General features: G+C 33.3%; 1 protein-coding gene across 6 annotated transcripts in view; it reads right to left on the bottom strand.

Annotated features, from left to right (window-relative positions):
* The window catches only part of cc2d1b (coiled-coil and C2 domain containing 1B), a 35,640-nt gene that overhangs the window by 15,983 nt on the left and 1,598 nt on the right, over nucleotides 1–18,059 (bottom strand). For 2 of the 6 annotated variants that reach the window (XM_005171199.5, XM_068213801.1), the window contains 6 exons: nucleotides 13,360–13,501; nucleotides 9,035–9,135; nucleotides 8,833–8,943; nucleotides 3,816–3,953; nucleotides 3,405–3,708; nucleotides 430–557 (listed from right to left, as the gene is read on the bottom strand). In XM_005171199.5, coding sequence (XP_005171256.1) covers nucleotides 430–557; nucleotides 3,405–3,708; nucleotides 3,816–3,953; nucleotides 8,833–8,943; nucleotides 9,035–9,135; nucleotides 13,360–13,501 — 924 coding nt within the window. Of the gene's footprint in view, nucleotides 1–429; nucleotides 561–3,404; nucleotides 3,709–3,815; nucleotides 3,954–8,832; nucleotides 8,944–9,034; nucleotides 9,136–13,359; nucleotides 13,502–18,059 lie in introns of all 6 variants that reach the window. The other 4 variants (XM_073924567.1, XM_073924569.1, XM_005171198.5 and 1 more) reach the window with 3 other exon arrangements.

Below are 18,059 nucleotides of genomic sequence, written 5' to 3'. Positions count from 1 at the left end.
CTGACGACTAAATTTAAATGTAAAACTGTAGCTGGAAACAGTACTGCCATTGAGATGTAGAACTGTTTGGAAAGTTTAAGTCAAAATTTCCATATTAGAGCAGAAGGCAAATAGAAAAACCCACATTAACAATATGTGTATTACATGTATGAAGACATGTCTATTGACTGACATGCAAAATGTGAAACTCAAATTGCATTCACAAATCTCTGTATATCGTCTACAGTAGTCAACATTTGAAGTGTCCTAATACAAGAATGGATGTTGTTGTTGATAATTTTTAACTGTTTTTGATACACAGTCAAATAAATCAGATATACACAATCAGATAATGGGAATCCCAACTATGTACAATTAAATAAGTGCTAATTTTGAAGCCCTGAAAGACTAAGCCACAAAAACATAGCTATAAATACTATAAATCTTTACCTTACTGGCCTTTATATGCATCTTGGCTTGGTCGATGTCTCCTGCTTGTTTGGCCTTGAGAGCTGCCATCCTGTACTCCTTCTGTTGCTCCAGCAGAGTGTCTTTTGTTGGCTGTCCAACTGGAAAATCTACTTCAGGAGCAGAAGAAACCACAATGTGTCTTTTTACAAGAACTGCTCGGTAGAATGACATACTTTTCGTTAATTGCCAAGTTTGAAACTTAAAGGAAAAGGCCAGCATTATTAACATTGTTTGCTTTTTACGTCTGCAGTCTTAAGGGCTACAAAAAATATATAGATTTTTATATATTTGAACACTGGCTTCTACCATTAATAAAAGTAACAACTGTTGAATCAAACGATATTATCAATACAAGCACATTTTAGGGCTGTTGGGCAAGAAGGAACCATTTATTAACTGAACAAATATAAACATTATTAAATCAATAAAACTGCATTCGAACATTAATTAAAAATAGACAACAAGCCTATATTAAAATATTAATTAAACGTTAAACATTGATATGACAACATAAGCACATGGAATCACATAAAAAACTGTAAAAATCACTTTTATTTTGGGTTATTTTAGGTTGGCCATGCATAAGGTTAATTATATTATATAAGCTTAGCAGTTCTATGAACAGTCCAAGTCCAAGCTATTTGAAAAAAAAAATCTTTTAAATATTCTCACTATATAAAGAAACTAGTTTTTTTCTAAATATTTTAAGACAAAACTTGCTAAATTTGCAGCATCATTGCTTTAGTTCTCAGTTTTATGTGATCCTTCAGCAATATTTCTAATATCGTTTGATCTTCAAGAAACATTTATTATTATCATGATTGAAAATAGCAACATAATATTTTTTGTATAATCTGCAATACCTTTTAAGATTATCAGAAGAACCAGAAGTTATAAAAGACAGCATTTATTATTAAACATAAATCATTTTGTAGCACTTTATTTTCAATTAATTTTATTTAATTTAACGCATACTGGTTAAATAAAAGGGTTCATTTCTTTCAAAGTGGTTTAAAATAAACTTAGTAAATAAGCTTGTGCTTCATTCCTATCCATTTCGAACTGGCTAAATGAAATTGTTAGTTTAAGTGTACATGAATAAGTGAATGTTTTTGTTGATTATAATGAGATGTATTTTTCTGAAGAATTGTTTTGAGTGTATGACATTCTGTCCATAACGAATAAATCAAATCAAATCTAACTCTACACTCTAAACTTTGCATTCGTATTCAGCTTATTTGATCACAAAGTCACAATATTTTGGTAAAAGGAAGCTAAAAAAGGGTGCTGAATTAAAATATTTAATTATTTTTCAAAATACCAAAGCATTTTTCAGATAAAAAACAAAACAAAAGAAAATCTCCTATTTATTTAGAAAGCAGATACAGTTTATTCAGTTAGTCATCCATTTAACTTTTCATTGCTTAACTGTTGTCTGTTGCAGCTAAAACAGTTGACTAACCTAAGTCTTAAGATATAACTTGCTCAATTTTTAGCATCATTGCTCTATTTTTCAGTTTTACGTGATCCTTCAGCAATAATTCTAATATGATAATTTGATTTTCAAGAAACATTTATTTTTATTATCATGGTTGAAAATAACAAATATTTTTGTATAAACTGCAATACTTTTTTCAGGATTATTTGAAGAACCAGAATTTAAAAAAGACAGCATTTATTATTAAACATAATTAATTTGTAGCATTGACTTTTCAGGTAATTTTAATCAATTTAATGCATACTGGCTAAATAAAAGTGTTATTTCTTTCAAAACAATTAAAAAAAACACTAAACATTGCATTGATTTTCAGCAAATTTGATCACAAAGCAATTGATTTTCAGCAATTTTGATCACAAGTTTGATCACAAAAAGGTAAAAGGAGACTAGAAGAGGTGCTGAATTAAAATGTAATTATTTTTCAAAATACCAAAGCATTTTTTAGCTTTAAAAAATATATCACCTATTCTTTCAGACCGCAGATACACAGTTTATTCAGTTAGTCATTCGTTAAACTTTTAATTGCTTAATTGTATTCTGTTAAAGCAAAAACACTTGACTGAACTAAGTTTTATGATATAATTTACCACATTTTTAGTATAATTGCTCTATATTTCAGTTGCTGGTGATACATTCAGCAATAATTCTAATTTGATGACTTTATCTTCAAGAAACAATTCTTATTATGATCTTATCTTATTATATTATCATTGTTGAAAATAGCAACATTATATTTTTGTGTAAACTGCAATACTTTTTTAGGCTTATTTGAAGAACCGGAAGTTAAAAAAAGACAGCATTTATTATTAACCATGATTTTGTAGCATTGTCTTTTCAGGTAATTTTAATCAGTTTATTGCATACTGGCTGAATAAAAGTGTTATTTTCTTTTAATACAGTCTTTTTATCCCATTTTTGGTAAATTCAATGCATATAAACTTTTTTCAAAGAGCTCCCAAACATTTGAACAGTAGTGCATGCCCTGTTACATTAAAAAGTTAATGAGTTTGTGCTTCATTCTGCTCCATTTTGAACTGCCTCAACTCAATTGTTATTGTTAAGTGGTGTATACAGATAACTAAATATGTATGCTGTTTATGATGAGCTGTATTTTGTTTGAAGAATTGTTTTTAAATGTATGATATTCTGTTCCAAGCGAATAAATCAAATCAAATCGAACTCCACAAGTTGAACATTCCATTGACTTTCAGTAGAAAAAAGTCAATTTGATCAGTACAAAGTAGTTCACATGGATAAAGTCACAATTATTTGGTAAAAGGGAGACTAGAAGAGGTGCTGAATTAAAATAATAACTATTTTTCAAAATCCCAAAGCATTTTTCAGCTTAAATAAATACCCGCTATTTATTTAGTTAGCAGATAGGCAGTTTATTTATTTTCTGGTAAACTTGTAATTACTTAAGTGATGTCTGTTGCAGCAAAAGTACTTGACTAACCTAAGTGCTTTTCAGCTTCACTGCTAGCGTGTTCCCCTTCTGGAGATGACAGTGATGCTGGAGACGTTACACCAGAGGACTCATCTCTAATGTTTGATTCTGTATCCATGACAACAGGAGCGGCCTCCGCAGAGACGGGACTGATCTCGACAGCACTATCACACTCTTCCTGCTCATCAGGGGACACTGCAGGGGCTGGGGGCCGACTGGATCCAACGGGACCCCCACATGCCACTGGAGGAGGAATCTCAGATTCGTCAATCTTCCCTCCTTTCCGTACTGTCGCCAGCATAGTCTGTAGTGTCTAAACAAGAATATTAGAGTTTTAGTTGTTATAGATTATAATATGAACCACATTATTTTGTGCTATACAGTGTTTGTTTGTTAAGATGTGACACTGTATGAGCTCACTTTGAGGCCTCTCTCATATCGCCGGGCTTTAGAAGTTTCCCCTGCAGCTTTGGCATTGGTAACAGCCATCCTATACAAGCTTATTCTTTCCTCTAAGGTGTGTTCGATGCTCCCGGGAACTGATGAAACCTTAGTTTCCTATGAGAGAAACAGAAATCATACATGACATGTGATTTCTTATAAAAAGCTTGGGATGGCCGATTAATTTAAATTAAATTGCAAGCATGATTAAAGGTCCCATGAAATTAAAATAAAACATTTTAAAAATGTATTTTCAATCTGTTAGTTTTAAGGACATCTATAAGCTAGTGTGCTCCAAAACAGTGACAAAAATTCAAGTTTAGAAAATATATTAAAATAATATATTCATATAATAATATATTCATATTATTTGAATATATAGACATAAACACCCAAAGCTTTCAGTTTGTCACTTTCTGTTGCAGCAACAAATCGATCAACAAATTTTCTTATACATCATATTTCAGCTTCCCATCTAATCTTGACCAATCAAATGCTCTCTAGTATCTAACATGCCCTGCCCCCTTCAGGACGCTTCTTGTCTGCGTTTCATTTGATGCATTTGAGCTCAACAACTCTCATTGGCAGAGCTGTGAGAAAAGTCATTGGATCAGCTGAAGGCCAGAGGGTGCTCTTATGCACAAACTTTAAACACCCATGAAGAAGAAACTCAGAAAACGTATAAATAGAAACATTACTCCTTTCATTGATCATAGTTGAGTCAAAAAGCAAACAGCTGTCAAATAGTTGAGCTAAGCAAACAGCTGTCTTTATGACAGAGTGATTCGATCTCATTATCCTCTGATTAAAATTATATCAGTTTTAAACATGATGGAAGTGATGCCCAGTATATATTAAAGATCATCAAGAACAAAATAAATGAAAACACAGAAACATGTTACATGTCCCCATAAATGTCAAAATTATGTATAACTGAATCACATAATGGCCCATAGCTGAAATTATGAAAAAAATCTCATTTTATTTTAATAAAACATGTCAAAACCTAGTGATATTTTTTAAAATAGCAATACTGACATTTAAGAATTTGTATTTATTTAATTAATTAATACATTTGACTAGTTTATTAGCGCTTATATAGGCTATGATAATATAAATCACACAAGTACCTTGGACAGCTACAGTGCCACTCAGTAAAGCTTTCAAGCAAAGTCCAAAAACAATTAAAGAAAGAGTTGTCTTTCTACCGAAGACGTGGATGGCCAACATTACAACACGCCGTAACCGTCCTTCGTAGTCTCTCTGGTATTAAATTAACAAGCCGTCTGGGCTTTAAATTAAAAAGTGCAGTTATTTCCTAGTTGTTCAATGAGTCTGCAAGTTTGTGTATTCCTTGGATATAGTGATGTTGTTATGGAACTTGGACATCCATGATGTTAAGTGTGTCTTTATTCGCTTTACTCGATGCGCAGCAGGAAAAAAAAAGTCCTTCAGCAGCGCATGTAGTCACTGGTAAAGTTCTCTCAGAGTTTTGTGCTATCAAATACAGCGCTGCATGCAATAAACACATACTTATTCAGGCGATTTAAGGGTCTCATTGCCTAGGATTTCAATGAAATTAATCAAACTCTAGCCATGAATAAAACAATAGGCTATTTTATCATTTTAAGATTATAGATGAAGCGTTAGTAATTATATCATACACGGTTAATTGTATTCAAGTCAATGAAATAATAACTTTAATAAATAAAAGATCTTCATAAGAATGTGATGCGTTATTCACCTCTCTGCCAGAGAGTTTTTTAAAACCCCTTTCAAACTGTATCGTTTAGACCTGGATCATTTTTATATTAAATGTAGTGTTCTTTACTGGTGGATGACTGAAGACGAGCGCGCTTCTGCTGAGCCAGCTGTGGTAGCTTGACAACAGAGCCGCGACATCAACATACAGAATCTGTTGGCACAGTTCAGCACGGTTGTCTAACCATGCCGAGAATTCCGGGCAGAGAACGGTTTGTAATCGTGCCGCACTGTTCCAAGCTCAGTGGAGAAACAACAGTAACCGTACCAAAGTGTTCTTAGAACGGTTAAGCAAGATAGTGAAAAAGCAGCTATTGTGACATCAAAGCTATAGTACCATGCATTAACAAAGGCACTTCAATTCACAATTGCCCATGCCCTTATGAAGACGCCTCATCATTTTTGCACAAGGTACTGTTGTACGCTAAAGTTTGACTGAATTATATCTGTGAATACCAAGATGTTATGTAGTTCATGAAATAAGTAAATCCTACTTGATTTGACAGTATTCTGGGAAATTTTCTTACCCCTTGGTTTCGAGTGTGGTTCTGCTATTCACCCCTTCCCCTTAAGCCTGGTTTATACTTCTGCATCAAGTGACCGGCGTAACCCACGGCGCATGCAATGTGCGTAGCTGTGCATTTATACATTTGCGCGCTGTCTCTGTTGGTCTGCATTAACACTTCCAAAATGCTAGTTGGCAGTGAGGTGTTAATGTGTCTCTGTGTCGAGTTTCTTCGGCTGTGTTTTGTTCTTTTTGAATGCTTCCGGGATGTACAAGTGGCTCAAACTCGCTCATTTTGAGGCAGGAACTGTAAACGTGCAACAACTTTAACTATGAGATAAACACAAAACAAAACTTTCCATCCGGAGCCAAGGTTATAATAGTTTTGCATTTTTCATTAGTTTTAGTTTCTATTTTGTTTTGACTTTTTTTTTTTTTCAAATTCAGTTAGTTTTTATTAGTTTTAGAGGCAGATTTCCTAGTTTTTATTAGTTTCTATATTTTAAAATGTCTTAGTTTTAGTTTAGTTTTTATTAGTTTCAGTATTAGTTTGTTTTTTTTTTTCTAAATGAGGATATTTGTTAGGTACAAGATTCAAAATCAGCAGGATAAATATTGTATAATTAAAAACGCAGTCATACATTTTTTGAAACATGTATTCAGAGGACACATGAACACTATCATCTACCACAAATATCTAACCATCCTCAAATTCAAATACAACAGCCCACAAGAAATAAAATATGTGTGCAAGGCTGCTTGTGAGGTTAGACGTAGTGATGGGCAGGGCTGGATTAATCAATGGGCATTATGGGCACATAATGCACATACTCTCCATCATGAGAAAGACAAGTAGGAATAATTAATAAGTGTGTGTATTATATGTACTGTATATCATCTATTTAAAAAATGTGGGCAATACATTATAGATTAATTTCATTTAACAAATATTATATCAATATTATTTTTAATTAAACTATGGGGTGCGGCTATAGGGGGCCTACAAGACATTGTGCCCAGCGGCCTCTGAATTATTAATCCGGGCCTGGTGATGGGAAATTCAAATTTCTAACGCAGATGTTACGACTCAACATTACGTAGTCAGCAATAGTCATTTCAGTCAGTTAAAAAACATCATCATGATCTGAAAAATGCCTTACAGTAAAGTTGTACAAACTGTAAACTCAACTGAATCATGCTTCACTTATTTAAATTTCATTACGATTGTCTGTTATGAAATAAACTTACGTTTTTCTCTAGATCCTCATCATTAGGCTTGTTATTATGTAAGAAGTGGGTGAATAATTGCTTACTGGAGACGAGAATCGTTTCAAATGATTCAGTTCGATATAGTGAACTTGTTCAACCGGTTCACTTAGAAGATCCGGTTACAAAGATTCATTCGCGATCGCGCTACAGAAATAAAATTTATTTAAATTTTAACACAAATGTGTTAAAGTAATAGTTTTAAGTCTCTGTATTTAATACTGTCACCGTGCTGCTGTCATGTCCACTTGTTTTTGTCGCGGGAGCAACAGAGAAGATGACTCAAGGAGAACCGGCTCAATCTGCCCAATGGCAGAAGGAGACTCTGATGTGCGAAAGGGTCAAACACAAACACCTGAAGCGCGGATTATATTTACTTTTAAAATGCTTACAGTAAGATTATTTATTAAATGCATTTACAAATACGAAAACGAAGAAGGTTTTTGCTATAATTCTAGTTAGTTTCAGTTAGTTTTGTATGTACACAATACAGTTTCAGGTAGTTCTAGTTTTTGAAAAAACTCTCTTTTTATTTTTATTTCAGTTAATGCCAATTATTTTACATTTTAGTTTTCGTTTTTTTGTTAGTTTTCATTAACTATAATAACCTTGTCCGGAGCTCCTTCACGGGACTCCACACTTGTAAACAATCGCTCCATCGGGCTCGCGCGGCTATCGGTCCCGCCCAGACTCGTCAGCGATACCAAGCCGACCAATCACAAAGCTTGCGCTACGCATCGTTGTGTAGGTGCACGTCAGCGACGCCGACGGCCATGGCCACAGCGTAGGGCTATTCGTCGACGCGTAGGTTGCGCCGTAGCATACGCTTGCGTTTGACCCAGAAGTATAAATCAGCCTTTAGCCCTAAGCCTTCATGCTAAAGAGAATTGGGACACCAATTAAGGGGAAGGGGAAGGGCTAAGGGGTAGAATTGGGATTGGGCCTAAAAGACTTGGAAATGTACAACGCATAATAGACATACATGATATTATCAGACATTATCATAGTTTAAGTTAAATAAAAATACAGATGTAATTAAAATTTTATTTAATAAAATCATGTTGGACCAACTCAATTGCATTTAATTGTGTAAATAGTTTTTTTTTTATTATTATTATTATTGGTGCTAAACAAATTTATTAGATGGAAATCCAAGTCATAAATTAACTGCTCAATGCAATTTAAGAACTGATTCAACAAGCTGAATGAAAAAATTCAGCTAATTTTTGAGCATGTGATAATGTCTCCGTTTTAAAATACCTGTTTAATGAACTTTATTTAGGAGATAATAAATAATAAAGTAAAAATGCCCAATATTTTGTTTACAAATGTAGTGAAGTAAAAGTCAAATATTCGTTTGAATAAAAATACTCAGTACAGATAATTAAGAATGTATTGATTTTACATTGAAACTGAACAAATATAATATGATTATACTGTTACAAATAAATTATTAGATGCTACCTGGCTTTCTGGTGTCGCATCTGCAGGAGTTTCTGCACTAACAGTGAAGGTTGGTGTTGTGGCACCTGAGTCGTCTGTTTCTTCCTCACCAACCACTTCCTGCAGCTCAGCCTAGTGAGAAGCACAACAAACAATATAAAAATCACACTAACAAAATGAGATAGTACTGGGGACACTGCCAATAATCACAGGTTTCATTTACCAGAAGGTCTTCATCATCCTCCACACTTTCGTCTTCGTCATCATCAAAGTCTTTCATGCACGCCTCCGCCATTTTTTCAATGTCTTCCATTGGCAATGGAGCTTGAACATAAACATTCAAGTAAGATTTAATTTAAAGATTACATAAAAGATTTAATAAAAAAAGATTCATTAAAAAAAAGATTACAATGTTTTGAAAACAGCTTGAAAACAGCATAATATAAGATTGTTGTTGCTGTTACACACTATCATTTAAAATTTAGGAGGAAAAGAAAAAGAAATACATTTTAAAAATTGGAAATGGTTAAAAAGAATCATTAACAACTCAACAATTTAGAATGATTTATAAAGGATCATGCATTACTGAAAAATATATATGAAACAACATATTTTGTCAGCTGCATTTAAAGAAAACACCCCTTTTTAAATGGAGTTAAACAGTTGAGGTTTTTCTTTCTTTCGTGTACTCATTCAGCCAATCTGAGTCTGGAGAAAGAATTTTTAGCTTAGGCAAGCATAATTCATTGAACAGGATTAGACCATGAGCATTTCCCTAAAAAAAAAATAAAAATAAAAAAATAATAATTGGTATTATTTTCCTTATTTAAAGTAAAAGGAAAATACTGTTGTACAATGAATTGCCTAAATACACTAACTGAGCCTTTGAATGTCACTTTAAGCTAAATACTAGTATCTTGAAAAATATCTAGTAAAATATAATGTACTGTCATCATAGCAAAAATAAAAGAAATCAGTTATTAGAAATGAGTTATTAAATCTGTTGTTTAAACTGTGCATTAAGCATCTTCCCTGTAAGAAAAAAACTTTAGTAACTAAAGTCCTTCATTCAAGAGAAGTGAGGGATTTCAATTCTCAACTTGTTTGTTTATTACACAAATGAGGTTAATATGAATAATCACTAAACACCGCGCTCCGACACAAATGTGCATGCAGTTGACCATTAAAGCGCTCACATTAAGAAAATCGCGTGAGATGTGTGTGGTTTGCTCGTCTTCGAGGCTAAGCGTGGTGCTCACAAACATAACAGCTTGCGCTTTTTAAAACATGATTGATTCGAACGTACAATATTGAAGGATGCACATCCTGTGCTGCAAAAGTTACATTACATGACATGCTTTTAGTCATTTTTAAGTGGAACTGAGCTTTGCAGAGCAACAAATGAGTACAACTGGAAAGGGGGCGGTATATGATGCAATAATGGTTTATCTCGATTAATGGTTTTTCATAGTCAACAGAAGCCTAAATCGAAATCGAAACCGGATTTTCGATTAATTGCACAGCCCAACAAAATAGTTGCTTTTTTAGCACGATATGGCTAGGAACTATACCCTTGTTCTGGCATAATAATCAAGGAACTTTGTTGACGTGCTACAGCATGTAAAATTTTCCCCTGAATTAAAACTAAACACCTATAATCACATTTACTCAACTTCACTCAACTTAAATGACAGCAATGTGAAAACAGCAGTTAAGAAAGCATGTGAAAAAAGTGATGTTTTGTTGCATGAGCTCTGCAATTAGATACTTCAGCTGAACAATGATATCCTCTTCCTAAAGATATTAAGTGAAATAAACGCCAGTTCTGTGCTGGTAATGCAAGACAGACAGTTAAAGTAGCAGACATTTAATAATACAATACTTCATTGTGCATACAGATTATTCTTTTAAACTGTTACATTAAGATGTTTATACGAGTAGCCTACTCTTTGTACACATTTTAGACAAGCAGAACATATCCAAGCTAGTGCATCAATGCCTGTAATGTCTGATGTAGGTGCTGCAAAACTTTATGAAACTTATTTAAGATGTAAACTGCTCAATATTAATTAGTTGCATCCACATAGAAAATCAGCAAATGAAACTTTGAACACAAACCTCATTTACTTCTCTAAATTACAATATGTAGCAACAAACATTTCCTCGAGTAACTTTGTGCATCACTGAAATCACATGACAATGTTTTTTTTTTTTTTTTTTAAATAAATGTGACCATGTACCACAAAACCAGACAAATCATGCTTAAGTAATAGTCAATACACTGTATGGGTCAAACATTTTTGATTTTGCCAAAATTCTTTAGAATATTAGGTAAAAATCATGTTCCCTCAGGACATTTTGTAAATGTCTTACTGTAAAATTATTTAAACTTAATTTTTGATTAATAATATGTATTTCTAAGAAAGTGATTTTTTAGAGCCCCAATATTCATTAATTCATTTTCTTGTCGGCTTGGTCCCTTTATTAATCTGGGGTCGCCACAGCGAAATAAACCACCAACTTATCCAGCAAGTTTTTTTACGCAGCGGATGCCCTTCCAGCCATCTCTGGGAAACATCCACACACACACATTCACACACTACGGACAATTTAGCCTACCCAATTCACCTGTACTGCATGTCTTTGGACTACGGGGGAAACCGAAGCACCCGGTGGAAACCCACGTGAAGGCAGGGAGAACATGCAAACTCCACACAGAAACACCTACTGAGCCGAGGTTCGAACCAGAGACCCAGCGACCTTCTTGCTGTGAGGCGACACCACTACCTACTGCGCCACTGCTTCACCACATCTATACATATGAAAAAAATTTAAATATTAAGAATATATATAGGATATAATAAGAATAGATATAGGATATAAATATAAAGGATTAAAATATAGCAAAACATATTATTTTCTAGCCTACATAAATATGAACAAACCACTGCTTTTATGTCTTCTTCATCTCGGGAGGCTTTTTCAGTTAATTCATAACAATTTGCTTTTGAATAATGTTATTATTATTAGCAGTATTATTTATTATATCCATATTTATATTTGTTTTATTAAAAACAAGCTTGGATTTGCCCACCTGTCAGGTTTTAGACCATAAGGGGCACAGCATCTGTTTTAGGATATAACTCAGGTTTTTGAGCACACTTTGCTATTATTGTTAATTTATTCGTTTGCTGGAAATTAGAACTGAATTTAGAAATAGTTTTGAAACGAATATTTGCACTTAACAAACAAAATTATTTATTTATAAACTAATTGATGTCTGTGCGTAAAGGTTTCCCTATCCAAGAGCGAAAGTGATCCATTATCTCTCATTCTCACGCAGTAGATGCTCTGTTTAACTGTTTTCTGTTAAAAAAAACTGTTAACTGTTTGCTAGTGAAATTCGCATTTTTTCCACTTAGACTTACTTTGCGTCCTGTAAATAGTGAATGCGCTCTTGGCGCGACACAGCTGGCTCTTAAAGGGAATGGGAGATGAGACTCTAATTGGTTTATTCTCAAAACACACCTATAACTCATTAAGAAAATAAACTCAACCCTTTTAGACCATGCGCCACGGCGCAAAGCAAATTTTCCCTTCCTTATATTAGCAAAAATGCATTCTGACACGCCCTGAAAGCATTTGCGCCCTGCGTTTTGCGCATGGACCGTCAAAATAGAGCCCCATGTGTGCTTTACACACACACACACACACACACACACACACACACACACACACACACACACACACACACACACACACACACACACACAAGAAATTTGTTTTGGCAATAGAAGCTTCCAGTGTACATAAAGTAACAAGTGACAGCACAAAATAAACAGAAATTACGACACACATTAAACAGAGATGCAATTAGATCATCAATGGAAAGCTTTTTTTGGTTTTTCTATTTACAAAATACTAAATAAAACAAACAACAAAGAATAAACAATAACAGCAATATAACTGTGGCATATGTGTATTTTTGTTTTATCTAAAAGTATGCTAGATATAGAAATAGATATAGATGCTTCCAATAGTTTGGATAAAACTGGAAAAGAGCGTGCTGATTTCGCTATGTTGTATTTGTTCAACAGTTCTATTGTAATCACATGTGCATGTTTCTGAATTATAAAATCAGTAAATATCCTGATGATTATTTAACTTCCTACTGGTGAGGAGAGAAGACGAAGAGAGTATCGATAGTAATCAAAAGCATGATTGATATTATTTTAAATATTTCAATATCAATGTTAATCGATATATCAATATTTCTGACAACACTACTTCCCATAACAACATTATTAATGATGTCTGTACATCTGAGAGGTTTTTTGTCAACAAAGCAACTGCTACTGAAATAAATGACAATGTAATGAACAACTTCCTCCAAGTAAAACAAACCTTGGGACAATCCCAACATTTGCACAATAATAGAATACATTAGAAGGCATTTTAAATCCTACCTTTTAAAGTTAGGCTATACAGATACAGTCTGTATTCATAACAGAAATAGAAAATAAAGACAAAAATAATGCTATTTTCCACCTTTGCCAGCCTTCTTCGCCCTGGTAGGCACATTTGGTTTCTTCCCAACAATGGCAGCAAATTCAGCTTCTAAAGACGGATCATCCAGATCTTGATCCATATCCATCATATCATCTGGCTTGAAATCAAGCAACAATCCCATCTACAAAGAAGCAAAAGCTTAGTCAGACTCAATCGTTTTTCTTAACTCTTGAAAATAAAGCTTCTTTATTGACATGGATAGTTCCATGAAAAACTTTCATCATATTTTTACATTGCACATAGAGAATAAAAGTCTATATTTACATGATATATCGATGTGCACTGTGTAAATTTTTCAATCAATATCTTAATTATTATTCTTTTTTTTTTTTTTTTTTGGCCTGAGCCCATTTATTATTCTTGAGGTCGCCACAGCGAAATGATCCACCAACTTATCCATCATATGTTTTATGCAGCTGATGCCCTTCCAGCTGGAACCAATCACGGGGAAACCTAATCATTATTGCTAAATATAATTGCACAAATCATAGGTATCCTGGAGTACCTCCAGGAACTCTAAAAGTTTTGCCCAATGTAAACAACATTTTTAAACAGTACCAATACCAATGGCAGAAACATAATGGTGAGGTGAAGTATCATCGCTTCAAGATGATATTCAACGTTTATTGCAGTATAACACAAGTGTTATAAGGTAAAATTCAAATAATCACGTTCCTCAAAATGTACAGAACAGAGCACAAATAATAAAAATAATCAATAAATAATAAAAACCAAATAATTATAAACTACAGAACATAACCAAACAAACATACAAAAACAAAATCACATACACTACAGGGTCTTCCATCATTTTTTTTTTAATATACTAAACAGTCTACTTTCTAAGTTTAATTTCAACTAATGTAAAGATTTACAGTATAACCATAATCCCTTCTGTGGAAAAAACAGTGATTTTGTTTGTTGAGGTAATGTTGGCTTTACATTCACACATTCTGACTTTCTCCTTAATTATATAATTCCAGAAAAGGACTGTTTGCACATCTAGTAAAATCCTATTTTCAACCAAGGACTCTCAAAATACAACATTGTTTCACAGTTAATCAAATAGTGCTAACATTGTTTTGAAGTCATACTTACATGTGATTTCAGACTGAATATTTAAACAGGCACTTTGAAACATTTAAAAAGTTTGGTTCTTTTTCCCAAAAAGTGGACCTGTTTGCAGTTATTCGCCTTATGTTTTATTTAATTGAGAGGTTTAAATACTGTATTTTATTGACATTACAGCACTTGTTTTAGCTGGATTATTTTGTCAGGTGGTGATCCTAACCACACTTTTTGAGGTACCAAAAACATTTACTAAATACATATAATAAAGATATATGAAAAAAGGGCATTTTTTTAAATACAAATTTATTACATTATATATCCTTAGGGGAAAAAAAAGAAGTTAAAAGTTTTAAATGAAAAAAAAAAAATGTTTATGTGAAAAAAGTACATTTTGACAGTTCATGGATAACAAAAAGTTTTATACCTTTCAAGAATAAATTCCAAGATTTAGAATAAAATTTGGGCTACTTGTAAAACATGACTTCACTTTCATCATATTGTAGGTTTTCTTGCACAGCTGGATGTTGGACTCATGAAAAATAATCGTTTGCATTCATTGGAAGTCTTCTTTGACGGGTTATTTTCACAATTTATGATGGCACAGCAGTCAAAATAAGACAAATGAGCTCATGTGTGGGACAATACTGGACCTTTTATCAGTGGGGGTGGGTCTTTCAAACCCATTTTGTCTTTCCTTTTATAAACTTGAGAATAGAAACCATGGTAAAAAAGAAAAAAAAATATTATAAAAGATAAGACATAAAACAAACAAACGTACAAAGACAAAACTAACACAACATGGTCTTTCAATGAGGGACATTCTACAAAAAAAACGTACATTTTCACATATACAAAATGTGACAGGGCCTGACTTAAGCTTGTCGTTCTCAAAAAATCATACAAAACAATGATAGAACGCATCCTTAAACACTGTCAACTTTTTCTTCTTCAAATTATGTCACTTCCTTTGAGTCATAGGGCCCTATCATTAAGGTTGGATAACGTTTTTTTTTTTTCGATACCGGTGCTAAATCGATACTTTTAAAACGATACCGGTGCCAAAACTGTGCCTGAATCGATACTTTTTAGCCACAAAATGATGGTGGATGACTCTACAAAAATATTTTATTTGACAAAATATTTTTTTAATCATTTTAGTAGAACAATATAATTACAGTTTAAAGTAAACATCAATTCATATTGAATTACATTAATACATTTCCTTTGATCATTTGTTGGTTAGCATGAATTTAAGATTTGCATTGTGAAATTACATTAGCTTACTATTAACCTGTGGGCGGGCAGGGGCCACGCACTTTTAGGAGCACATTTTAACATATATATCACAAAATACTTAATACATTATTCAAAGTCATTTTTTTTCGTGCATCCCTCTGCAGTCTTCATAAACAAGATAATTAAATAACTTAAACTCAAAATAATCTTCCTTGTTCATTTATTGGACAAGTCACGTGGGATAACACATTTCTAACATTCAAGTGCATCAAGGCACATTGCTGCACCTGTAAACTTTAACAGGCCTACAGTTGAAGTCAATTTATTTTGCCATCCCATCCATTTAAAATAATGTTTCAGAAAATGTTTAGAGTTTTCTTAAAAAAGATTATTCTGGAGTCATAATAAGTTCTATTTCTTATTGTTTATTTCATGCATTGATAATGAACAAAACACATTGAATGACAGTAAAAAGTAGCAATTTTACCCAATAAATGCGTTAATCATATCAACTGATTTATATATAGTCAATCAAATAAACTTAAACGATTAAAAACTGCAGAAAACATTTATTTAATCCCTAACTACAAAACCAAATGTAAAACAATTTTAGTATCAGTTTTGCTTAAGTTGCACGCTAGTGTTGTAGGAGAGGGGAGTGGAAGCTTTAAGACTAGCTATTTAAGGGAGCTGTAGTCCACAGCGAAGTGGGTAGTGTAGTTCGACACGCATGCTGGATGATGTGAGTTCGCTGTGTGCTGTGCAACTGAAGCAGAGGAAAAAAAGTTTTACTCGGCTTTGTTTTATGTTCACTCAAGTTATTCCAACCCGAGAACTGTTTGCACTGTAAAACTGACAACATGAAAATAAGTAAAAGATTACTTTTGTCCGTCTCATCCTTTGCACGAGCTGTTACTCTGCCGCTGGACATTACTGAAGCGGAGAGAGTAACACTAGTTTGATCATGTATAAATATCATTATAACTATATTATATAAATATTATTATAACTATGCCTAAAACATCCTGACAATCAAAAACCAAGTGACATATCACAGGCGATTGTCTTCAGAGTGCACCAGACATGAATGATACTCCTCATAGTGCTTGAGAAGAAGACAGTACTGTATGATCTATATACTTTGTAAAATAAAGACTTGCAGGTTAAAGAAACAGCATAGGAAAAGGTTGCCGCGAACCTAGGTGCAGATAATTAAAAAAAATTTTTAAGTGTATTTGTATATATAGAGAGATACATAACTAGATAGAATAGACATAGAGATAGAAATAGAAATAGATTGATCTCTGCAGCAGCTGCCAAAGAGCTCTCCACTGCTTTTGCTTGCGATCTGAAACTTTTGTAAAGACAGTTGCTGTGTAAGAATCCTTGCTTGTAAGATACGCTTTAGAATGCTTAGTTTAAGCAAACTGGATGAACATGATCACGCATGTAGATCTGAAGAGTGTCGCTCTCGCTCACCAAAAACCAGGCTAAATGCGCTGTACTACGTTGCGTGTGTCTGTTCCCTAGCAACAATAACAAACGCCTGATATCGCCTGTTCGTATTCCTCAAAGTTGTTCAGAATTAAATGTCTAGTGATGGTGTGACACAACACCTATGTGTGCCTTCTTGAGCTCAACAAACTAAATTTAATATCTTGGCTAATGTATGTCTTCAGTGGAGTGTGTGCAACACTATTTCCTTATCCATGCAAGTAAAGAAGTAAAGTATAAAAGTAAAAGTAAAGAGAAAGAGAAAGTAAATAGGCTGAATGGAGGAGGCTCATTATTAATCCTCGCGCTGCAGATGGTCTGTTTAACTGTTTTCTCGCTAGCAAAGTGTTCAGTTCTTCTCTTTATAAAGACCTCCATGTAAATAATGCACGATGCAACTGACTCTTAAAGGGAATTGGAGATGAGACTCTGATTGGTTTAATGCACGTTATGCTCAAAACACAACCATCGATCGATAAAATAAAGGTGTATTGCAAGCATTATGTTAAATTTAATGCAAATGTGACAGGACTGACCAAAACATGAGGACAGTTGCAAATTTATTTGTATTGTAAATTTTTAGTATTTATTTATAATTTCATGTTTTTAATTAATTGATGCGAATGATAACTTAAACTTACTATTCCTAAAGTTTTTCTTCGAAATAACAGTTTTTAGCATATCAAAATGATTAAAGCTGTAGTTTAATTGGTGGACAATGACAGGGTTTGTACATTTGTAAAGTGTTTTTAAAAAAGAATCTGAGAATCAAATGAATGACATATTCCTTTACAGAACTTCTTCTTCGGCCTTAGTCCCTTATGGTTGCGGGGTTGGCTCTTTGGAACAAGTCCTCCATTAGACTTGTCCATATGATA

Source organism: Danio rerio, chromosome 2 (genome assembly GCF_049306965.1).
Source record: "Danio rerio strain Tuebingen ecotype United States chromosome 2, GRCz12tu, whole genome shotgun sequence".
Classification (NCBI taxonomy): domain Eukaryota; kingdom Metazoa; phylum Chordata; class Actinopteri; order Cypriniformes; family Danionidae; genus Danio; species Danio rerio.
Note: the sequence above shows the minus strand (reverse complement) of the source record. Positions and strands in the feature narration are given on the sequence as shown.